Source organism: Passer montanus, unplaced genomic scaffold (assembly GCF_014805655.1).
Source record: "Passer montanus isolate IOZ18808 unplaced genomic scaffold, ASM1480565v1 scaffold9, whole genome shotgun sequence".
Classification (NCBI taxonomy): domain Eukaryota; kingdom Metazoa; phylum Chordata; class Aves; order Passeriformes; family Passeridae; genus Passer; species Passer montanus.
In genome coordinates this window covers 7,633,591-7,659,443 of record NW_024374367.1, presented here as the reverse complement: position 1 = coordinate 7,659,443, position 25,853 = coordinate 7,633,591, and the positions used below count along the sequence as shown (strand labels likewise).

The 25,853-nt window shown below is 42.8% G+C and overlaps 1 protein-coding gene across 11 annotated transcripts in view; it reads right to left on the bottom strand.

Moving 5' to 3' along the window:
* The window catches only part of SLC6A6 (solute carrier family 6 member 6), an 87,750-nt gene that overhangs the window by 20,438 nt on the left and 41,459 nt on the right, over nucleotides 1-25,853 (bottom strand). For 4 of the 11 annotated variants that reach the window (XM_039695446.1, XM_039695445.1, XM_039695440.1 and 1 more), the window contains exons 3-5: nucleotides 7,273-7,512; nucleotides 6,527-6,661; nucleotides 4,443-4,677 (exon numbers count right to left, since the gene is read on the bottom strand). In XM_039695446.1, coding sequence (XP_039551380.1) covers nucleotides 4,443-4,677; nucleotides 6,527-6,661; nucleotides 7,273-7,501 — 599 coding nt within the window. In that variant the 5' untranslated portion in view covers nucleotides 7,502-7,512. Of the gene's footprint in view, nucleotides 1-4,442; nucleotides 4,678-6,526; nucleotides 6,662-7,272; nucleotides 7,513-8,804; nucleotides 8,936-19,798; nucleotides 19,856-24,190; nucleotides 24,257-25,853 lie in introns of those variants that run through there. The other 7 variants (XM_039695437.1, XM_039695434.1, XM_039695438.1 and 4 more) reach the window with 4 other exon arrangements.

Genomic DNA, 25,853 nt, shown 5'->3' with positions numbered 1-25,853 from the left:
TAATAGGACTCAAACCCATGCCCATCTGTTTTTGCATCTCTGCTTGCCAAACTCACTTGGATTACCTGTGTGACCGTGCTCTCACACCAAATGCTTTCTTCTCTCTGAACGTGTGTGTATTTTGTTATGGAAAAGGACTAATGGCACCAGACAGGATAAGTCTGCCCTAATCAGCACAGCTATTCAATAGTTATGAGAACCCCCTCAGTAATGAATATTTGGCATAAAGTTGCAGTCTTGCTTCACCTGAGCTTAAAGAAACAAAGGAAAAACCTGCTGTGCATATACAAAAGAAGAAAATACATTTATAAGATGAAAAAGTTCAGCTGCAACCTTCTATGCCTTTTAAAAAAATAAATGGCAATTTTTCAGTTAAAGGGGCAGTTCATATTGAAAAAGCAATCTATAGAGTTGGCTCTTGGGAAACAGTGCATAATTAACTGCAAATGCCTTTTGGAATAGGGAGCTTTATTAATGCATTCAGCTAAGACTTTGCTTTTTACTGCAGAACTAAAAGCAAGTGGCCATCTCTCCTAGAGTTTGCCCCAGTAATTCTTTCAAGATTTTTTGGAAGACAACCCAGTGGGCGACTGAGAGACAGGTATCTTTCTTTTCCATGCTTTTCTTGCTTATCCCATCTCACAAAGACTGACTTCCTCAAGGAATAGGCTCAGAATTACTAGGGGAGGTTCAGCATTACGATTCTTTTATGACTTCTAGCCCTACATATTTTTGCAGAAGCACTCAACGTAGATTTTTGACCCTGTAAATTCAAGTTCAGAAAGCAGCATGAGCTGGGCTGTGCTGATAGCTCTTCAATTTTGTTACACAACCCCCATGCTACTGAGATTCAGCCAAGCCCACTCAGCTACCTTGACACCACTCACACATGGAGTTGTTAGTCATTCAGATTTATAGTCTGATGCTGTCATTAACTGTCACTCATGTATAATCAATGGGACAACAGGCTGGGGCTGAGTTTGTTATGAACAGGAGTTCTTGACCCTTGAACACTAATATGTTCTAGTGTGCGCAGTATGGAAATGTAACAGGAGCTGTAACTGGCTCTACAACATAAACAAAAATAAAATGAAGAGAGTTATGCAATCCTTGGGGGATATTCCAGCTCATTAATCAAATGAATGCAGACAGGACCTTTTAAACCAGGAAAGGTGAAGCACCCTTTCATGTTGGATGGACAAGAATAATTAACACTGAAGAGGTTGTACAGAAGAATATTAAAATGAGAATATGAAACAATTTAAAAAACTCTCACGTTTGCTCTTAAAGGCAGAGACAGCTGCTCTAGATTTTGTTTAGTTTTTTGTGTTGCTGCCTTTAGGATTACATGCCATTAGCATGTGATGGTCTTTCTTGGGATTTGGACGAATAAAATCTGCTGATTACCAAATATTTATAAACACTAGGCCAGCACCAGACAATCAGGGGTTTTGTTCAACCCTAATTACCCTATTACACTTATCCCTTATGTATTAATATGTGTGTAAGCCTTTAAGGTTTTGAACTTCAAAATAAAATCTTCAGAAATAAGACCTGAAGCATGTGATACCAAGAGGTAAGTCTCCTGAAATAAAGCCTGATTTTCTTAACCCCCTTTTATTGCTGCTCAAGCAAGCATGTGATTTGCACCAAACATTAATTCAAATGAACTGAAATGTCAGGCTGCACTACATACCCAGCCAGGCTGAGAAGTTCAGCGTGAAGAGGTTAATGCATCTATGTGGTCAATTATACCTTGGCAGCACTAGTTTTACAAAGCAGTGCTGATGAGGACACTATATAAATGTCCCACAATAAAAATGGCATTGGGTTTCAGAAACCAAATACTCACAAACCTCTGAATTAAACTGGAATTAATTGTGCCACAAAGCAGATGGATATCTTCAGTTAAAGACTAATTATTACCTGTCCTTTCAATGTTGGTAGCTGGCTGGCTGGCAGCCAGTATTGTCTGTGGCAGCATGGTACCTGAAAGTTCTTCAAACTATTTTTTTAATTTCAGAATTGTAAAGAACAGTAGCACGTCTGGGAAAAAATATGGGGATATTCAGAGCTTGCATCAAGTGAAAGCTAGGCTACTTTTATTACGACAGTGCTGCATGATCTCTGCTCTTACTTTAAGACATCAATAGTTATTTATGCAGAGACAGCAGCTATTTTTAATAGTCCTCTAAGTGTCATGACTCCTGCAGGCAGCTTGCTTGGTTAAGGGCAGTTTTGCCCATGATGAAACAGTGAATTATGGGCAGTGTGTCTGTCCCAGTAGGATTACAAAGCCAAACTCCTCCCTAGCAAGAGTCCAGGGAAGAGTTCAGCTTACAGTGCCTAAAACTGTTGAGGACACAAGTTACAGTGGCTGCAAATGCAGGGAGAGCTACTCCAGGAGCACTAATCACTGAGCAACCCTTGCTCCAGCTCTGCTACTGACACAGTGAGGGCACAACCGAGGACAGCAACGTGTGTGAGGATCAATGATTTGCTGTCCAGCCTCAGGCTCCTCCAGCCTGACTACATCTTCAGGAGGATTTGGCTCAGCTTGCAGAGGAGTCTTCTGACTTGGTTTTCCTTAGAGGGAAGGTAACTAAAAGCTCCATCACTAGTGTGCTCCCATGGGGACATCACTCCCCTTACCCCTGGCTGCCCTGGCACAACACCCTAAATCAAACACCTGCTGTGGTGTGACCCACAGAGAGCTCTGCTCTTCCCCAGTGTGCTGGAGCCCTCACTCTTTTACAATCCCTTTCCCAGCTCCCAGCCCTTCTCCTTTCTGCTGTGGTATCTTCAGTCTCCTGAGGTGAACATCCTGTCTGGGGCCTCCAGGAGACAATCTGGCCCACAAATCTGTGCAGTACAGGGGTAGGAGCTTCCAGAGCAGCAGGACAATTCCATGGTCACATCAGGAGCCACCAAGGTCAGTGCCCCAGGTACAAGAGGACTGTCAGCAAAATCACTGCACAAAAGCAATGATGAACACAGTGCTTTGGGAGTCTGGGGAGCGACTATTTCAGGGGCAGCACTGTGGACCTCTGCTCCCTTGGGAGGCCTTGAGAAGACCTTGGAACACTCAGCCAAACCAGCCACTCATTTGGATTCAAGGCCTTCAGTCTGAAGTCATTGTGGGAGAGTCCAAAGGAGTGAGAGCTGCTTCTCCTCCTACTGCAGCTTGCCTCTCAGTCCCCCCAAAATATCCAAAGGTACCACTTAACAATCGTTTTCCAACTTCTCCATATTTACACGAGAGGAAGTCACCTGGAAAAGCAGCTGCCCCTCAACATGGAAACACAGAGCTCAGAACCTGCACCCTGTCTCTCACACCTGCCACCAGAGCCTTTTGACAAACTACCAAGCCCAGATTCAATCTGCCCCTTTATATTTTGGCTCTTGTGTTACAAATTTTAGCACAGCTCCTGAGACTATTTTTTTCTAAACCTAATGCATGCCAAACATCTTCAGCACGAACATGATTCCTGCTGGGGCTTTGGCTGATGCTTATTTTTAAAAATAGAGAAGTAGGTACAAGTTGATCAGAGATGAAACTGCACTTTAAACATGCTGAAAAAGCCAAGCTGGGCCAGATGCTGATTCTACCCATAAGTGACTATCTGAGCAAGCAAGCAAAAGAATTATTAATAAACTATTTGAAAATACTTTGGATTTAGGTTTCCTTACAGGTGTCTTCCTCTGCTGCTATGTTTTGACACTTATATAAACACAGAGTTTTGAGGTCATGTCTGTTCAGAGATCACATTATGCAATATGATTTAAAACTTGAAAAATAACAGAGAAATGAGAATAAGAAGCTTATGACTGATGAAATTCAGGCATCTGGCAAAACAGTCTCCTCAGGGACTGCAGAAAAAACTGTTGTAACAGAGATGACCTGGGAAACCTAGAATACAGGACAACGTTCACCACCTCTGTCAGATTTATTACTGAGGTCAGAACCTCACATCGCCATCAGACTGAAGAGAGATGTGTTATAGCTTCACAAAGTGTACTGCAAATGCTAACAGCTGGGGAAGAGACAACCACAAAGGTGATGATTTGTTGCTGTTTCCACTGTAAATCCCTGCTATCAGGGCATCTGCAGTGACTTGTTTGTGTTCTCCTGCCACACTCAGAGACTCCAGCCAAGAAGGAAGTAAGTTTGCTTCCAAAGAAGCAGCTGTGCTGGGCTTTTAAAGCTCCCCATATGGTCCAGGATAAATCTCTTCTATCACCTGTCTCCACCACTCCCACACTTACTAGTCCATTTCAAGATAGGTGAGAACCAGTAGCAAACACTGGTCAAAAAACTGACATCCAGAGCAATTTTCTTTTCTTATCTAACACTCCCCTGTGGGCTCCCATAAAACCTCAGGACTGACCTCTGGCATGCCACTGAAAGCTCCCTGAAGACACCAAGAAGAGGGGGTACTTACTCCCAAAACTCTGTGACAGGAGAGGTGAAGTTAGTGGCATTCAGTGATATCCAGAGTGTTTTGTTCTTCCTGAGAGTGTCTTCCACACAGGTGGGCGTGTTCCACTTCTGGTGGCAGTGTGCCCATGGCAGGACGCTCTGGAACGACTGGAACAGGTAGTAGAGTCCCCAGGCCAGGATCACGATGTAGTACACATTCAGAAGGGACACAATCACTATGGAAGCATAACCAATTCCTGGAAAGAAGGGGAGAGAAATGAAAAACGTGCAGATGTGACAGCTTCTGCAGCTTGTGATCTCCTGGGGCTGGTGCCATTTTCACTGTGCTGTGGGTTTCTATCCTGCCCTACCCTACTGCTGATAGAAACTCAACTCAACCACACATAAGCACAGACCTGCCACCATCTCTGGACTCTGGGCTGAGTTTCTGGCTATGGTTTGCTGACACTGAGGGGAGGACTGCAGGAATCTACTCAATTTAACACTAACCCAGCTGTTTCAAGTTTTAGTAGAGGGAAGGCAAGGCATCAGGCTTTGCTTGTTTGCTGCATCATCTCACTTCTCAGGCTGCCTGTGTGGGAAACCTCATTCTTGCCACACTGTCCCCCAAGCCAACTTCTCAGCTGGACAGCACCTGCACCACTCAGTTATCAACTGGCTGGGCTCAGTCTATGTGGGGAAAAAAAGACATTTCTTGAGTGAGCTGAAAAGGAATCTGTGTGAAAGTAGTGGTTTCTGCCTCAATTTCACTTGTGCTAAGGAAGCATGGTATTTGTGGATCTTATGGTTACCTGGATCAATCTCTGCTTACATAGTCTGCCAGTTATGAACCACAGGCAAAATAAAAATACTTCCTTTAAAAATTTAGAGCTGCCTCTTACAAGAACCTGTGAGGCTCCCTTTAATATCACTCTGATGGATATTCCAGCACTTGGGATACCTGCCTCATATTTTACAGTTTAAAACCTTATTGCAGCAGGAGTCTTTATCACCAGAGATTATTTTCATCTCAGATGCTAACAAGCTGAGCAAGTGCTATTTATTCTGTACATCTGCTGCATATACAGCTAGTCACATTACCTATACTTTCTCTTTATGGATGCCTGGGAGATTGCTATTTAAACAAGGAACATTCCTTCTTCCTCCTCCTCCTCCTCAAAAATAAAAAAAGTTTTGACAAAAGTGGGAGGAGGAGGAAGAAAATTAAGCTAAAGCAGCAGAATTACATCACCCTCAGCAGCATTTTGAGCACTAGGTGGGAGGGTGAGCCTCAGAGAAAACCCCCACTTCTGCTTGGGGTGATATCAGGGGAGAGAGATGACTGGAACAGCAACAGTGGCAGAGCAACAGTGGCAGTGAGACATGCCAGTGTGAAGTGCCCACTCTTTCCAAATGGGATTTGAACAGGGCCACATGTTTAGTGCAGTTATTTCAAATGATTCTGCCTGTGCTGTCCAGCTGTAAAGGGCAATCTGAACACAAGACAGGCATCCTCTGTCATTTTTCTAACCTTTCATTTTTCCTTCTAGTTAACTTCCAGAGCAGCCTTCACACTGTTCCTGTGAGCACTGAGCAGGCAAAGGCCCTTTGGTAATATCAGACCAACATTTGCCAGGACCTGCTCAGTTATGACCAAAGCCCTGCTCCTGAATCCCACCAAAAAATGCTGTCCAGGTTTTGACTGCATCTGTAGCAGACAGATCATGCCAATGATAAACTTTCACATGGAAGATGGATTTTGATTTCCAGACCAAAATAACATTTCAAAGATGGTTTCATTAATGCCACCTAGTCTTTCAAGACAACACTTTCTCTGATACCTGTAAACAAAATGTGCAATTGCCTTAAATGGCATAATATGCAATTTCATTCTTGGTTATTGGCAGTTTTGCCATTTAACAAACTGATAGCATCAAAATCAATACGTCCCTTCAGACTCTCTGACTTCTACCTTTCCAGGAACCAATATCATACCCTTAATTACTAGAGCAAATAGCTGAGTTAATGGACATGAGGGGAATGGTGCTGCTACATATGGTTTACAGAGGGGTCTTTCAGCAGTAAAGCACAACAAGGTGTACTAACCAGTGAAAATAGGGCAGATCTTTTCCCAGCATGTAATTCCACCTTCGGAGGTATACTGTCCTAGCACCACCTCCAGGAAAAACACGGGAAGACCTCCCCCAAACAGGAAAATGAAATAAGGTATAAGAAATGCACCTGTTGAGAAAATACAATAGTAAATAATGAGATTAAATGACAGAAGTTACACAAGATCATAAAAAAAGTGATAACAGGCACATATAAACAAAGAAAGATATTTGGTACTTTAATTTCACTGTGCAATAACCTTATTCTGGGGTATTTTTGCTCATTTTTTCTGCAAGAAGGATGAGTATAGGCTGGAAAGGGCATTTTCTTACCTCTTTAAAGTGAATATCTCCAATAACAATGGCAGATTGTTAGGCATACAATACTTTCATATGGCTCAGACTGCTCTTATTCTGAAATCCCCTGGTCTGAAATCCTAATGGTCTATATAAATAGCATATCTTCTAGTTAAAACTCAGACTCAGCTGTAGCAGAAGTAAAAGAGCAGGAAAGGTTCAATAGCACAACACTAGAAATTGCTGGATTTTTTTTCCCTAATGAAGTTTAAATAAAAACTATTCAGTGATGAAACAACCTCTCCTGAAGAGCGAGGTGAGGGTGAGGGAGGGAGGCAGAAAACACACGCGCGAACAATCCTCTTTAAAAACTGGGTGAAGACACTGAAAAACAGCGAGCATGGGGCAGACAGACCTGTTCCTGAGCGTGGGATGACAACTCACCTCCGCCGTTTTTGTAGCAGAGATACGGGAACCGCCAGACGTTGCCCAAACCGATGAATCCCCCCGCCACGGACAGCAGGAAGTCGATCTTGCTCGCCCACTTCTCGCGCTGCGGTGGCTTTCCCTCAGCCTCATCCTCAGGCCGTGTCCCCGGGCTCTTGCCGGGGGAAGGTTTGAGGATGTCCTTGTGGAAATCTTTCAAGCACTGAAGCTTCTCCTTTGTTGCCATATTTCTGCTTTCTACACAGAAAAAGAACAACAACAAAAAAAAGAGGGGTTTATTAAGCAGTCTTTTCCAGCAGAGCTCTCTAACACTGCAAGAACTATTTAGCCAAACTTGTTCTGTGCAAAACAGTGTTGTTTATTAAGCTGAGATAGGAAAATACTTCTGATGACTTCACTGAGCAGCAGAGGCAAAGTCCCCCTGGCTGTGTGGTCACCTCTCTGCAGCCAGAGCAGCGCAGAGCACCGTGAAGCCCTGGCACTGCTGACCTGCTGCCCGCAGGGAAGGGGAGCCCTGGCTGCGCTCCCCGTGCCGGCTCCTGCACGTGGTGCTCCTGGGCAAGTGTCTAACGCTGCTTCCATGCCCAAAATAAAGTACAAATCACTGCATCTGGTTCCTTCTAAAGCATTTATGTGAAATACAGAATAGTAAATCTCACCTTTCCAGATAAAACCTATTCTTCTACTTCCCAACAGCTTGAGCGATCCTATATTATTTATTGCCTGCAATTTCCATTCCCTGAAGTACTATAAACCTTTCAGAAAACTATACATTCATAAAAACTGCAATGGAAAGTCATTTGTTCTAATCAGCCTGCAGGAACTGAAGGAATCTTTTCAGTTTACTCCATTTTCATAACTGCACTGTTTTCCCTTGACATCAATAAAGGGACAAAAAGAAGCCTTTATATTCAATTATTGTGAAATGCACACCTATGCAATGGAACAGTTTGCTGAGAATGATGGCTCCTTAGTTAATTAAAAAGTCAGTGTCATGAGTCATATTAAATCATAGCTGGTTTAATAATTTACATATATAATTTATTATCAAAATCACAGACATTCAAAAACAATAACAGAAAGAATTACTCTAACAAGCGCCTTTTTAACTAAGATTTTCTAATGACAACAATTTAGGAGTAACCTGTAGCTTTCATGTTAACTGAGATGTCAGGCATACGTGGCCAATTAATTCCCCACATAACTCAAGTGACTTCAGCTGGCTCTGACCAGTTATTATTGCATAGTGTGTTGATACTGAAATTTTCACCAGAACCAGGCAAACCAGCAAGTTTGTTCCAGATCACAACCACTGGCTGCTTATACATGTCATTATGAGTGCAGTCATAAAGAAATCGTGCTGCAGATTATCCTGTTTGATAGCTGCCAGCCTCCCCCGTACCTGCACACTGGTTTTGATCCCTAACCCAACTGAGCTCGTGGCAGTGACCCGAAGACTGAGCTGGCATTAGCTCTGCAGGAAGTTTTTAATCTGACCATGATTTTGAGATAGATATGCATCACTGTACCTGCAATGCTCCCCATTCACCGCGGAAAGTTTCAGAGGGCTAACACTGCCAAAACCACAGCAGCTCCACACTCGTCCCACTGGCACACTGGTGGCCTTCCAAAGCAGGCACTGTGACAGCAGCTGCCTATCAGGCCACGATCTAAAGAGGGACTTTAATCTCCACAACGTTAATCATTATGACTTTCTATTGGTTTTTAAACCAGGCCACTGGTGAGTGTGCTGGGTGGCATGAGCACTGCAATACCTCGTGATCAACAGCAGAGAGAGCTCACAGAAGGAGAAAGTGAATCACAGGGTGATGGACCATCACCACTGCACGGGGATGAAGGCAGGACGTATTCCACCAAAATAGCTCCTGCTGGTCACTGTTAGAGACAGGTATTTGATAAGCAGTAACAGGTATTTGATAAGCAGTAACAGAATAAAAATGGTAGGGCCAGCTCTGTAACAGTCTTTAGGCACTTAGTTGCTTTTGGGCTTAATTCACAGCAGCTAAATTGAGTTGAGTGTCATGAATGGAGATTAATGGAGGTGCCTCTAAAAGGGATTCACAGCAGCCTTAACCTCCCTGAGACACCTGCATCTCAAGCCCCAAACAGGCATCATCCTGCATAAACTCCAGGAGTCCTCTCTCGAGGGGGAAAAAAAAAAAAAGTGGACATAGCTGCTTTTCTTCAAACAGGTGGTTAATGTCCTGCTCTCTCTGCAACACCTACCAGGTACGGAGAAAGCTCATTTTTGCTTTCTTTTGCTATTTGTGCTCCTTGAATCCCTATCTTCCATCTTGCTGGAGCATGTCATAACCATCAGGCAACAGGCTATTCTGGGCTGAGGAATGGAGGGCATTTGGATTGTCTCATGGAAGCTGTTCTTCACAGGGGCTATTGAAACACTCATCAACAGAGCGGGAAAGCGTGCAAAAGAAAGAGGCTCACACCTAGGGTTTAGGGTATGCTCTTATCTTCCACACAGTTTTTTGGTGAACTGGTGGGACAGCCATAAACCTGCTTAAGAGGGCACAGAGATATATAGATTTATAGATCCCTGCAGGATTAGGTTTGAAATAGGAGCTTAACTGCTCCCCATGGAGACTGATACTGGAAATACCCCAAAACAGACCACTGGGAACACAGGCTCCCCTTATGTATAAAAACCTAAGGAGACCTGCAGCATTACCCACCTCTAAGATTAAAAACTCTTCAGGATTGCAATTTTTTGCGATCTACTTTTATCTCATGACACAGAGTTCTTTATTTTCTGCCAGCTCTAATCCTCTTGCCTGCGGATTTACTTTGACCCAGGTGTTAGTCAGTTCTACCCAGAGTTTGGAAGGCTGACCAGTTGATTGCATTCTGTAAACCCTGACTCTCCCTGGGACAAGATGATCACCCTATGGTTTGGCCCAATTAGCAGCACACAAAATGTGAAACGGTGCCTTTTCAGACTCTTTCTTTGTAACTGAGTGGAACTTGCAAAAGGGATTTCTAATTTGTCTCAAGATACCCCAAATTAATGGCAGTGCTTGAAAACCTAATTAGTAAGTGTAAATTGTGCTTCAGCCTTAGCTGGAGTGTGGTGACAGCTCGTGATCTCTCCTTTAGTCCACGAACCCTCAAGTTCATGCTTGCTTTTGGGGTCATTTCACTGGATGGGTGGCAGAAGATGAGCCACCTAAACCTTGGTGCCAGTCACCAGCTCTCAATAGTGGGGCACACTACCTATCCAAGGATTGCACACAATTAGTAACAGCCCAGCTTGACTGTGTACAGACTTGCTAAAATCCCAATTGTGTCTGGAGGACCGGCAGCTGTGGCTGGCAGGCACGTACTGTCCACCAGTACCACAGGAACTGCCACTAAGAGGCCACCTGGGACTGTGGTCCCAGCCCATGTCACGTTCAAGGGATGTCGGATTTATCCCCCTTTGCTGCCAACCATTGGTGTCCACCCAGCCATTCCCAATTACAGGAACTGTCTACAAAGGCTGCAAGGGTGGGGGGTACGGGCGATTCTCCCTGGTGAAGAAAAGCCAAGAAAAGTAAGTTTGTTTAGTGAAAGGCATTGTCTTTTTCCTTAATGGGGTTGGAGTTTCATTTCCTTTAGCTATGTCCCACTGGGTGAGGCTAAAATGGCTCTTAAGGGAAATAGTCTGACAGAGATGCTGAAACAATATGTTGTCACCGCCCAGGTCAGAAGCAGAGAATAATAGGTTATTTTTACTGTATCACTTAGTGGGGATGGTATCCGAGATCTAAGTCCATCAGATTCCCCCAAGGAAATATATTGTGAAAAAATGCTCTTACAACCACAGAGTCCAAAAGGAGCGATCCAAGTCTGAGGCATGTGTCTGCCTCCCAGAGACACACGTCTGCCTTCCAGGAGCCACATCTGACTGTGAGAGTACCCCCTCCAGGAAGCTTCAGATGGCCCCAGGAAACTTTGGCTTCATCTGATGAACTCAATATGGATAAATAAAAAGCAGCAGTCAAGCCTGCTATTTATGGTGTGCCCCTAGGCTGAGCCCAGTCACACTGCAAGAGCCTGATCCGACAGCAAGGGGAGAAAAAGTCCAGACTGGGCCAGGCTTTGTCTCACATACACTGGTACATACCCTCATTAACTGAGGATGGAGTAATCAATTATCAAATCAATGCTGGTAAAATATGGAAAAACAGAACAAGGGACCAAGCATGGGCACTTTGCACTTCTCAAGTATCTGCTCACTGGTGCAGACAGGAGGCCCTTCCACAGGAGAGTCACGTGTCTGTGCCTTGCACAAATTTCACCAGGTGAAATACCCTGCAATAACCCAGGCTCTCTTGCTGCCCCCCATGACTGATCAGTCTTTGATGCACAGGTGAAAATACCTCCATAAGAGGAGTGCTTTCACAGCCAGCTTGGCTTGGGACGTCCCCTGGGCTACAGCTATCAGCTCTTCAGAGTCTGCACCTCAGATAACCCATACCCTTTAAAAAAATACTGGCATTGAAATGTAATCCCTCATAACACGCAAAAAAAAGAGGGGTAGAGGAAGGGGAAGGCACTGCACAGAGGGGGCAGATGGTGAGTGATGCCCATGAGGGAAGGCCACCAGCACAGTCAGGACTTGCTGGTTGTCAGAACAGACACAACTCCCAGTACTACTGAACCACTGACTTTTTTTGTCAGACAACCCATGGATTACACATCTGAAAATACACTGTGTTCAGTTTTTGCTTTGGGATTACAGTAATGATCCGCTCCAAGCTTCTTACAGCTGAAGACAAGAGACCAATGCACAGCAGCACCTCCAGGAGGAGCCTCGAGAACAAGCACACCACGGATGTCACCTCATTTAATAGTCACTAAAAATCAAACCTTTCAAACAGTATTTATCCAAATGCTGATGGAAATGGGAAAATCAAAGTCTGCCTGAACACACAGATATGTGTTTGTAAATATTTACACATGCTAAAATGCATGCCCTGTCTTGCATCTGAACACCAGTAACCACAGCAAAGCAGATACTTATTTTTTGGTCAATGCATATAAACTTTGATTAAAGATTCAGCATGACTAGAGTGGTAACTGAATGTGTTTTTTTCTAGCTTCTCTTTCTGTTGGAAAACTAAAAGCAAAGTACACATTCAGAGTGTCTTTCACCTTGATGGGAATGTTGCTTGAAGAATGACTGTATGGCTGTACCACTGATTTTATGGACTATTTCTGCAATATGATGTGTATCATGATTACTTCTGCTTTCAAGGACCCTTCTCTAATAAGTTCAGCCTGTGCAGAATGTATATCTTGCGTTTCTCAGTGCTCTCTCATCGTATTCTCTTTCAATGACTTTTGAAAGACATCAGTTTACCACATTATAAATAATTCTTCTAACCCTGTTTAAGCTCACTGCTTATTTGGACATTGCCATCTCTCTTATTTTCTGTCATTTTGTATTCGGCAAATTGAAGTCAACATTCCCTTAAAAACTGAGCTTTCCTAGAACTGCCAATCTATTTGTGGGTTGGCTCTTTAAAAAAATTATTATTATTTTACATTCACATTCATGAATATTTCAAAATTAGATGCCCCGATTGCTGGATCAGAGCTGGTCCTCAAATAAGCAGCTTCCACTTTCATTGAGAGCAATGGAAAAACTGCTATTGATTTCAACAGTAGTAGGATCAGGTCCCAAATAAAACTGCATTTATTATGTTTGGCTCATTTCCTAGGATTACTTGGAACTTTGAAAGCTGTAATTCTTGATGTTGACAGCTCTCCCTCCCTCCCGGGGCAGTGTGGTTAAGCCAATCGATACATGATTAAAATAAACAGCTCCTTGATCAAACTCATGGCTTCAGTGCAAGCCTTTCTGATCTGGAGGGAAAAAAAGCCTTTATGTCTGCCAGCCCTCAGTGCCCCACCAGTATCCAAGGAGCACCTGACATCACTTATTGTCCCTAATTCATATCCAAGTTCATTCTGCTTCACTGAACAAGATACCTACAATTTCTGAAAAATAATACCACCCTCTTTACTGCCCACACAGCCGCTCTTCCTCTTAAAAAGTGCCTCTAAAAATTCCCTGAACTACAGCTCACTGTTCTGTCTTTAATGGACTCCTCTTTTTCTATACTTTTCCATGGGTTTGGGTTGTTATTTAAACCCTAGAATCCATTTGTCCTTTCTTCTTAGTTTTTTACTCCAACTTTCTCCATCTCCTTTTTCACTTTATCATTTCCTTTTCTTTCACTGTGATGCTTTTTTTAGTCTTCTAAGACTGACTGGAAAATCTGCCACTGAAAATTTTCTAGGAGGAAAATGAACTTCTTCATAAAGCTGAAGCCTACTCTGAAAGAAAAGCCCAGGGCTTAATGCAATTTCTTTTTCATCAGTTGTGGTCTGGACAAAAGGTATCTTTTTTCCCTACATGCTTTTTTTCTTACTGCTGTTTCCATTCATGTTCTTCAAATGCTTCAAATAGGCACCATGTCACAGCACCGAGCTGTTATAAAATCCTGCATCTTTGCTCAGATTTCAGCAGCAGAAAATCTGCAGTCACATAATACTCTAGATGCTCATTTTGTTCTACTTATTTATGTCAAAGAACAAAGCAGTTACAACTAAACCTGGAACAGGAGGAAATGAAAAACTCCTTTTCTGTTGTGTGGGGTGGAAAGGAGGAAAACGAATACCCACAAATTCCAATGGATTTCAGAGGGAGCATGACCCTGACCCTAAACAGGGGCTGAGGCAAAGATGATGCTCCCCGTCCTCATCTGGAGCCTGACTCCCCAGGAGATGGCACAGGGCAGTCATGGCAGGCAGTAGGGAGGAGCGTGGGATGCAAGACACATAACACTGGTTATGACTCTGTCTACTGAAATCCCCTGTGGGATTTCACAGTGTCTCCTGTGTCCCACGTGTCCTGCCTGGAGAGCCATGGTGCTCCTGCTCTGTCCCCTGTGGGATTTCACAGTGTCTCCTGTGTCCCACGTGTCCTGCCTGGAGAGCCATGGTGCTCCTGCTCTGTCCCCTCCTCAGAGAAGCAAACCCAGGGGTTGCTCTGGCAAAGAGAACCAAGGGGAAGGAGCAAGAGGTTGGCAGACGCAGAGAGACTGAGGGGAAACTGCTGGCAACTCTGTGCAGGAGAACAACCAGTTAAAACTAGTTTTGCTCACGTGAAGCCAACTGCTGACCCAGTTTAATGCCTCTGGGTGTGCCAGCTCACAGCCTCTTGACTGTCAACAGGCTGGAAAGAAACACCAGCTTCCCACTGCCATCCCTGCCTGCTCCCTCTGCTCCACCAGCTCACCCTCTGTGAACGTGGAAAACCATTACTTCACTGGGTGACACCACCTCTTTGTCCTTATGAGAGGGCCCTTAAAATGCATTCTATCCATGTGCTGTAGCAAGCTGATGGCTTTCCAAGCAAGATGGGCATTGTTGAACAAGATTCAACAAGCTGTGCACATCCTCAACTCTTCTGTCTCCTTGTACCCTGAAGTTATACACCTTCTGACCAAGTAAGCATTGCTGTGCTTTGCTATCAATTCTGAAGGTCTGCATCTGAATGGAATGAAATTCTCTATCAAGCCCTGGTGCCAATTAACTAATTCCTATTGCCACAAATAAACCACCAAATTGATCAAAATCAATTAAGGGATGTCCTTCATCGTGCTATAAAAAAAGGCAAACCCCCTAAAGCTCACAAAGTTTATGAACTCAAACAGTCAGTGGTGTGCATTGTGCCTATTGAATTTTTTGCATGTGATTAATAGTTTATTGATCCTATGTGGCACTTCTGCAAGGCACTTCAACACATGATAATGTCAGACAGCAATTTCCATGCTACAGTAATGGAGCACTGCCCCTGTGCAGGGAAGATAAACAATAAAGTAGTAATTTAATGAAGCAAATGTGCAATAAAACATATTGAATTCATTATATCAAAGTAGTTTTTCCTTGGGGAGAAATCATTTCACCCTCACCTATTTTTTCTTTCATGCTAATTCTAAATTTAGCCTTAAATTAACTGAGTTTACCAATGCTAATGTTCAGGGGTTTCTCATAATTGAGGAGTACTGTACTTTTTCATTATGTTTTCTAACTAAGTAAAAAACAGATGGATGTGTAAGATTACACATTTTTTTGAAAAACAATAGAGTCTTCTATACCCAGCAATGGCTTTGATCAGCTGTTGCCATACCTGCCTAGGCCACCTCCACACAAAGCCAGAGTTGTGTTTTTACTGCCTCTATCCATTCATCTTAAACAATAACTGAGGACAGATTTTTATCCCACCTGTGGCAGCTGTACAAACATGTCATACAGTACCTTATTCCCAGAAATCTAGATTCCCCACACCATCAGTGGAAGGGAACAATCCTTTCTTCTTCTTTGTTCCCGTGCCCCATCTGCCCAACACCTGATTTTTTTTTTTTTCTAGAGTACATTAATGGAAGGAAGAGTTGTGCAACACGGCAGTGTGGGTGGAAAGCAGCCAGCCAACCTGCACCAGGAAAACAGCTATTACACGCACGCGATCCGCAGCGTTAGTCCCATTACAGGGCTATAAAATCTGAGCAGGTTACAAAGCCCTGAGGGCTGGGCCATGAGCACTAAAACTTAATGGCGAGAGTGAGCTACTTTTGATTTTAGCCTTGACTTTTCCTCCATGCTGGCAGTAAATACCAGCAAAAATACGACTCAGTGACAGAAATGAGCTGTAATCTTTTAAGAAGTGGAGTATCAACCCTTTGCTATGAACCAGGGTACTCAGGTGACTGGGCTGCTCTTCTCACAAGCCTTTAGCCACAGAAATTTCCTAAGCACCCTGAGGTTTAATTTACTGTTGTTGTTTTCTTTCCTTCAAGCAAAAACAAGAAAAAAAAAAGGGGAACAAAAAATTTAGGCATATGAAGTTTCGCACAGGAAATAAAATTGAAACCACTGACACGGTGGGTCTGCAGGAGACGTGCAAAAAGAAGAAGTGGCAAAGCTGATGAACAAGCTCAGGGAGAGCACAACTTTGCAAAACAGATTGGTGAAACATAGACTTTCACACACACAAAAAAATGAAGCTCTGTAGACACTATGATATTTATTTGCTCTCCTGCAGCTGGTGCCAGGTGCTGGCTTGCACGGCCGGACAATGGCATGTTTTGTTTAATCCCAGAACAGCCTTGGCTCTGTCTCCAGCTGCAGCCCCGTCCTCTCAATTTCCCTGGCTGCCCAGAGCCACTCACTGTGCTCCTGGAGGGCATTTGAGAAGGAGTATCACTATGTCCTGCAGGCCTTGCAATGGGCATTATTTGATCAAAATAAATAAATAAAGTTCTGAGTTGCAAATAGAACATTTGGTACTGACCACTAAACCACTTTTAAATACCATATGATTCAGACTGATTCCCAACCAGAGGTGTATTTTCAGTTCAGTTTTGCCATGGGTCTCTGACGTTTGCTTTCACAGACCGAGAGTTGTGCTCATTTTTATGTCAAGAGATATGAAAACCAAACAGTGCCAGAACAAATACTTCACTTTTCCAAGGAAACTAACACATAAACCACTTCTGCATACCACGGTCTGCAAAGTGCACAGCACACACCAAGCAGGAACAAAACCCTGGGCTCACACACTACTTGGACAAAAGCCTCACAGAATTCACTCTCGAATTGCAGGCTCCAAAGGAAATTGTATTAGAGCAAAGGCTGACTCCAACACAACACAAGTTTGTGCAGTCCCACCTTCACACCAGGGTCAATCTCACAGGCTACAGGTACTTGTTTACTTGTTTTTCTGTTGGCTTTTGCAGGCAAGCTTCCCCAAATACAGCATGACAATATGTGAACAGCCTGAGTACCTTTCTCCAACCCTTCTTATCTTTTCAAACAAATGCTAGCTGATAGTTTCATTGCAGGTTGCTTTTATAGTCCTGGCCTGACTACTATAAACTTACTCCTATTAGCAGCTGAGGATTTTTCTTCCTGCAATTTCATCTTTGTGAACACACTTAAATAGGATACCAATGTGGCACATTAGTATCTAAAGCCGTCTTCATCATAACCACAATTATTTTTCACTACTTGGTTTTCTTATGCAAAAGTTAATAATGGACAAGTGGGAAATTGTTTGCAGTTCCACTTTAAACAACAGGCACCTGACAAGCAGCTGAGATAACAACAAAAACACTTCACATGCAAACCAATGGTAGAAAGTGAGAAACTTCCTTTGGTTGACTTGTCTGAATTTTTGGAGGTGACCTTTACAAGAGCTACATGAACTTGTGATAGCTTTACAGAAGGAGAAATCACCTAGGTGATTCAAAGTCAGATGTACTGCTTGAAGTTCCACATTTGGATACTATCTGTCCATGAAATTTGACTTGTAACCTATTGCTTGTGTACTGCACAAAGGGCGGTGGAGAAGGGAACTTCAACCCTACTGAGCAACAGTATCTTCCATTACTATATTCCCTCTACCAGGAACAAACCCTTTTCACACTTGAAAGAGCAGTACCTTGCATCATTTAAGCAGGATCTGTATGAGTTGAGAGTATTTGTGTGGTTACAGAAAAGAGAGGGCAGCAATGAAAGCAAATCTATCCTGTTAAATCTTGATTTTAGAATCCTGCATTGTATAAAAGGGGACAACAAAAGCTTTTGGTTGCTCATATTTAGTCCTTCTTCAATCCACTATGGGAGCCCCATTTGTAAACTTTACTTTTGGTAGAACCTGATTGGAAACCAGGTGTTTACATAAACAGCATACTTCTTGTTGATAGAGTAGAGAGATGGAGAGAAAGCACCTTATCTTGTCAGACTTGAAAGAGAAACCCTATGAAATATTCCTATTTCTTTTTTCCACCAAGGGAGTTTTAGAAGGGGTTTTTTTTTGCCTTAGAATAGCTACATCATTGTTCAAAATCCCCTAGGCTGACATGGTGAATCTGAATGTGATCTTGCTTTCTCTCAGCACAATTAAAATAACATTGTTCTGACGAAGGGCGTTTTTTTGGCTAGCATATGGGCTGACCATGAAAATTTGCTACCCGATGGAGCTCGCAGATGCCCCTGTGCACGTCCCAGCTTTCTGGCAGACAGCTGCAGGGCTGGGAGGGCCTTGAGCTGAGGAGCAGATGCTCTGTGCAGCATTAACTCCCTCACGTGGTTGCAGCCACATGAGGAAACCAGCACGTAACGGCCCCGCCAGGGCAGTTGGTGGCTCACTAAATCCTAAATACCCCAAAGCTCTCTTCAAGGCTGCTAGAGAATGAGATTTGTCACTGAAAAGGAAAAAAAAAAGGTGATATTTACTTTTAAATACTTATTATCCTGATATTATTATGCTTTAAACTCTCTAACTGATAACTTCAGTTGGAACTTACTGAAGATTTGAAGAGAACTCAAGTGAAATCCTGCTACAATTTCCAAATAATTTCAGAGACACCAAATTTCACCTACTAATCTCGTATGAGGTCACCATTTACATCTTGATCTTGTTCCCATGTATGTAAAACCTCAGTCTCCTCAGTGACCTTCAGGAGGTCGCTCCTGTTCTGTGCAGGTATGAATGAGAGTGACAGTGACAGGGAGTGAGGAGTTAATGACAAGCACAGCACCATGGCTGAATCAGCACAGGAAGTGGCTACTAAATAGAACCATAAAGTAATTCAGGGTAGAAGGCATTTCTGGAGGTCACATTGCCCAGCCTCCTGCTCAAAGAAGGGCCAATATCAAAATCAGACTGGCTTGCCTATGGCCTTATCTGGTCAAGCTCTGGCCAAGTGTGGGGACTGTACAATCCCTGTGCAACTCATCCCACTGCTTCACTCTGCTCAGGAACATTTATTCTACATAAACAATCTGAACGTCTCTATCTTTGTGGACAAAGAAAGAAGATGAGGAGGAAAAGGGAGAGGAGGATTAATACAGAATGACAAGATGATACCAAATGGAAGGCTCACTCTTCACCCTTCTGGTACTGCACACATACAATACAAGCAGTTGGAAAGCAAAAGATACTGAGGGGGTCTGCAGTGAGTGACAATGGGTAAACTCCAGGTTAAGTACAGAAAAAGCAACAGTCCCTGGTGGCAGCATATCAGACAACACCCATTTATTGTCAGAGTAAAACATATTCCTTTAAGAAAACCAAACAAAAAGCCTTACTGAGTGCTTCAGTGCATGCCAAGCAATTATTGCTTTCCACAATGTGTCCTGTGACTCACTGTGCCACAATGAACTGGCATATGGTGCTCATTCAGGGTATATAACTCACACATTAGCTCTGAAGAGCTAATAGTTACTTGGACTCTAGTTAATTTTGGGGGTTTTTAATTTCCCCATGGCAATACAATAAATGTCATGCTTATTATTGTATTATTATTATTTTTTAAAAGTGTTTTTAGTGGCAGGCAAGTGTCATTAACGCCTCAAATCTCTCGTATGCAATGAAAATCAATTCAGACAAACTCTGGCATGCGAAAGCACACAAATAATTGGTAAATACTACCTGTGGTCTTCTGGGTCCAGATTTGACTGATGCCAAGAGCAATCAACTCCTTTTTGGCTGCAAAGGATAGGAGGGCACTCAATACCTTGCAGAAGGCACTCAGTACCTGGCAAAAATCAAGCTTTCTGTGTGCCAGCTCCCCGTGAAAGAGCAAACCATGAAGCACGTGCAACAAAAAAGGTTCTCTTCTCTTGCAAGGGAAGGCAATCTCCTAGAGAGACACAGAGCCAGCTCTCTGTAGGTGTCAAATACTATTCTGGACTGGAAAGGGGGCACTTTCTCTTACAAAAGGAAACATAAAAAGTAACAAAGCTTCTCTCTTTGAGTGAGTCTGCTCAAGAGCAGTAGACTAGAAATCCATTTTTTATCATGAAGAAAACATCAGAGATGCTTAAAAGCAGAGACTGAGTAGTGGCAGAAGAAACTGTGTGCAGTTACAAGAAAATTCTTCTCTTGTAATCAAGATGCCCCAAATGAGCCCAGGCTGCACCATGACTTGTGAGGACAATCAAAGAAACATGGCTCCAAGAGTGCTAATGGAGCTTTCCACCATACCCAGATGACTTCATGGGGGTAAGAATTCTGTAGAGCTAAGGGCTACTTAACACTTGTATACATTTGACAAAAGTACACTGAAGCCAGTGCTATTCATTAGCAGAAGTAGATCAGAAAGATGGAAGTGGCTAATTCAGATTTTGTCCATGTAGGAACTCAGAGCTGCAGCAGAAGTGCAATGGGGTTGAAGGCTAGCAGGGCTGATTCCTGAAAAAGGGGGTCTGGCTTTTGACATAATTTGCACAATAAAGCAATAGCAATGCTACTGGAATCAACAAAACTATGCTGGAATAAATCAGTTGAGAATTATATCCTGAATTTGTACGTCTTTGAGCTAATTTCATAGGTATCAGACAACATTAACATCTCAAATGTGACTTGGAAGGCAAAACATAAACACTCCAGCTCAAAGCTCTACTGCTCCTGATCCCCAAGGACACAATTATTCCTTCAGTGGTTTCCTGTACAGACCAAATGCAATGATTACCAATACAAATATTTTTCCCTGTGTTTTTGCCTTACAAAACGTAAATTTGGACTGTGTTGTCTCAGGTGTTTTCTTTAGCATTTAACACAACAGTGATGGAAGAATATGGGCATGACTTTACTATCAATGGCAGTGGGGAATAAGGACCTGCTCTGCCTATTTCTTCACCTTGAATCTCCTGAAATATTGAGTGGGAGATAGTTGAAATTGTGCCTGAACCAAGACTCCCAGCATTTGACCTGCAATTTTTTGTCACTGCTCTGTAGGTTCTTTGCTAATGGTCACAATATATTCCCCATCTTCTCATAAATATCTTTGATTTATTCAAATATTTGTTGCATCTCACTCAGCTACATTGCTCTAGGAATGTATTCAAGAAAAGGCAAAAGTACATAACTATTAAGTAGAACTCAGGCCTTTTTCCAATCAAAAATCATATTCCTCTATGCAAAGATGCCAAAGTCTTCATTTCACCCAAGGAAATAAAACCAGCATTTAGGTAATAACCACCTTCTCCTCAATGCAAAGACCCTCCTGCCAGAGAAGGAAATGCTGCCCTTGATCAAATCCCAAACGTTCATTCTTTTATTGGCTAATTCATGATAGTTTTAGCAAGATTTTCATTACAGAGCATTATTTGTAGCTGCTGTTTTCATGAAGCAGCTGTAATAAACAAGTGAGATTTATGTTCCTTTTAAAATTGCTTGAAATAATTAGCACTGTTAAATTTAGACTCTGAAAAAGTCTGAGTCTACTGATTTTCTATTTTTTAAATAAATACAGAAGCTACAAAGCAATCTACCACCACCAGTCAAGCCTGGGTCAGAATAGTATGCATGCCATATAGCAGCCAAAATGTGTTTCAGATGAGGAAATAATCTAAGTTCTCCAAACAACCTTTTAAAAGTAAATGATGGTTGTGCTGAATGGAATGTTTTAACAACTGCACTGTGTGCTATTTCTCTCCAGCCTAAATGCAGACAGGCCTTTGTTTTATTCCTGTTCTGGTCTGTACAGGTACAAATGGGCACCCTGGATGTGGATCACACTGGTGAGATCAATGGAAAGCAGGATCAATACCAAGACCCAGACCCAGGCCAGAATTTTACAGCTGCTTCCTACCTTGATTCATGCTGCATCTAAAAGCCCTGACCCATGTCAGACATTCAGATACCAAACTCAGAGCTTGTGGTTTGCCCTCATCTCTGCACCATTTACTTTTTCCACTCATTGCCCCTCAACCACAGCTTGCTGTATTGACAGTCCAGACTCTTATTTGGAATAAGCAAACACAGTGCCCTCTCCAGCCCAGTCTGGCTGTTTCACAGCTGGTGCTGCACTTCAGAGCCTGATCCAACCAACCTGCTTCGTGACAGCACCGAACAAACATCCTCTGAAAAGCTTTCCACTCATAGCTGGGGTTTTTTTGGGTTGGTTGGTTGGTCAGTTCTGTGACTCATCAGCCCTGCAGTATTTTTCTTGGTGCAGGTGCCACCAGCTCAGTGGTCCAGGTTTCCTCAGAGCAGTGGGAAAGACAAGATGAAAGCCCAGGGGCCAGGACAGAACCTTAACAGTTCTACAAGAGAGGTCTAATGTGCAGCAGATGTTCAGCTGACTACAACCCCAGGAGAGGTGAGGAAAAGATGATCTGCTGTGGGGAAGACCACATCATGACATGCATAGAAGAGGTACAGAAACAATATTCTTATTGTATAATGAGAAAAGGGACAAAATGAAGACAAGAAGACTAAACCTGCCCATTCTTATTAACTTTCTTAACTAGAGGAAGGAAAATCAGGGAAGATATACAAATAAGAATGATGAAGCTGGGAAAGGAGTCTGGACTAACATGCAAAAGACAACTGTAATAGGTATCAAAATATTAAAATATTAAGTACTTTTCTCTATACATGGTAAAACAGTAACAGCTTATATGTAAATGATAAAATCCTAGGGCATTAAAATAAATAATGGCATACTGTTTGAAAATATTCCTGGATAAAATAAGTGGCGTGCAATAGGATGGGGATTTAGTGTTAGGAAGTATAAAGCCCAGCATCCCAGGAGAGCAGTAACATTGCCTGAGGAGCAGCTAGCAAAGCCATGAATCCAAGAATAACCCAAAGGTGACTGCAGGTAAGATTAACCAAGTAATAGAGTTTCTCTCTGTGATGCTTCTGAGTGATGCAGAAGGGTCAAAGGCTAAGCTATTTCTGGATGTGGACAAGGGAAGGGGTGATGGAAATCTAAAGCATAATGCTATGTCAAAACAGCCACAGTGAACAAATTATGAGTTGTTCAAGTCTCCACAGATTAGAAAGGAGATAGAGAAATTAAAGGAAATACAAACAAGGACAACAAAAGTGATCTAAGGAGAGAGTAAGAGAGCTAAAATTAATATGTTCTATAAAAGAGAAAACTCCTGGGCTGAGATCCAGCTATAAATACCTTCCAGGTACTGTGTGTAGAGGAAGGTAATTCATCTAGCTCAAAAGATGGTAAGACAAGGAGCAATTGCTTGAATTTAGGAATGGAAAAATTCAGGCTATATAATAAGAAAAAGTTGTTTGAAGAGACACATCTGCTCAACAAGGCAGATTCTCAAGGTGAGAGCTAAGGCACACTTACTGTATGCAGTGCAGAACAGATTGTATACGGATGGGGCTCTGGGAAATTTTGCAATCACAACTTCCTACTGTCCAAAGAAGATCACCACAGTCCAACTTACTGATCTTTTAGTTATGTTCTTTTATGGGTTATCTTCAAGCCAGCTTCTCTATCTAAAAAAACCCCAAAACAGCACTCAACCTGTACATCCAGGTAGTGACAATACATCTACCCCAGAGCTCAGAGCTGGGGGTGTGCAGCACTCCAAGGTGCATGGCAAACCTCTCTGCCTCTCTTCTGCTTATGCAGTGGTGTGGACAATGTGAGTCTGTTGGGTGCTGGGCATGAGAGTGTCAGCAAGAACAAAAACACTGACCCAGATGTCAGATTATGCAGAGTACCTCAACGCTGAGGTCAAAGGCCAAAGTGGGGACTACCTCCTGTGATACTTCTGGTCTTTCCTCAGCCTTGTGTTAAGACATCCTGCACAGAAGCTTTCAATGTCACTGTATAAATTATGTACTTTGATTTATGTTTAAATGAAAACCAATGCTAGCAGTGTTCAACAACTCTCAGGAGCTCTAAATAGAAAATAAAGAAGAATATAAAATAAAATCCCCAAAACATTTGCAACAGACCTTACCATTTTCATTGACAAACGGGTACACACAAATGTGAGGAATATAAAACCCAAGTACCCTTAATACCCTCCCTTAAACAAATCCCATCCCAACTGCACTCACCAATCGGGACTTCTGTCCCCTCCTCAATGTAGATGGGCAGTGGTGATTCCTCCATAGGATGAGGCACTGATGGAAAGTAATGAATTGTGGTAGTATTTGTCGCAAAGTGACTAAAATAAGATGGTCCCTTTCTTATCATTACAACTACATATGGCTGGTTACTATCACAAAGAGCCCCTTCTCAAAGTGGTCACCTCCTGTCAGAGACCGGCCCAAGCCAGGGCCTGAGGGGTTAATCCCCACTGAGCACTCGCTGCCACAGGAGCCAACTCTCTGAACAGGACCTGGGAGAGATCCCTGTCCCGGATGCTTCACCATCCTGCCTTTTCACTGGGACCTCAATACTCCCATCCCTGGAGTTTAACTCTCTTTTGGAAACTCCCACCATTGTAGAAGCCAAGGGAAGCCAATGCACAGACAGGCACAAACAGAGTTATCGGGTCAAAGTCATCATGTTTCATGCACAGAACCAGAGGAGAGAGGCTCTGGTGCTCAAAGCTTGCTGTTAGCCATGGAAAAGCCACAGCATGTGATGGAAGGCTGCACTGCAAATGGCCTCTGGACCACTGACTTCATTACTCCTTTTAGAGTGTATGTATTTAACTTAGGAATTTTCTCTGGAATACTGCAATTTCCAAGCAAAACTCCCCAGATCTGCACTGCGTGGTTATTCTGCAGTTTCCAGACACCATACAGTCACTGCTGTAGGGTTCATCTCTTTGGGTTCTTTATTTGGCAGCTTCTTCCCTTAAAGGGGTTTTTGCTTCACTATTTCCCCTTTATAATCTATAGGAAGCATATACTTCAGAGGATTTTCAAGAGATTTGAATTTCCCATTCTAGAATGAAATAATAATGAACTACAAATGTTGAAAATGTTCATACTCAAAAACTTTCTGGAATTTTTTCTTCTCTGTCACCTTTTAAAAATGATGATGTACGTTCTTAACCTAGCCCCATCTAGGATTGCCAGCAGCAGGAAAGGAGGATTCTTTAATCCTTTGTCGGGTATCCTTCACTTAGTACTGGATTTCTTTTGTTTGGGTTGTCTTTTTTTTTTGAAAGATTGTCTTATCCATAAAACCAGCCAAAGAACACTTGTGGTTTAAAGCTATTAAATAAAGCATCTAACAATGTTTCTGCTAGCAACACAACCAGAATAAAGAGTGTTTTCAACAGATGCTTGACTAGCAACAGGCATAGTAAGAACCCCAGGCTGGCGTTTTGCAGGATGCAAAGGGCTGCCAGCTCCTGCCTTTCCATCAGCCCACCCTCGCTCACGTGGAAGATGAAGGGAAGCACAGGGGAGAGGAAGAGCAGAACACGGCTGCCTACAGAACTACTGTACAAGCCACAGAAATCATGGTCTACCGGGACGCCTTGCGCAAGCCACTTTTATCTAGAAGCTGAACTAACATTCCAGCTCAACAATAGCAAAAAAACATTTGTTACCACACGGCATTTTGCTACATATTAACCAGCAAGTTGCTACGCAAGCATAATGGAGTGCTGCAATTCTGAGATACATGTTGTTAAAAAAAAAATAAATTGATTTATGGGAAATCAGCCCGAGGTGAGTGCTCGCGGGCTTGCCATGCCACTGGACACAGTACATGCTCGGAAGTTATGCGAAGCAGGCCCTGCATTGGGAACAATGCAGTCGT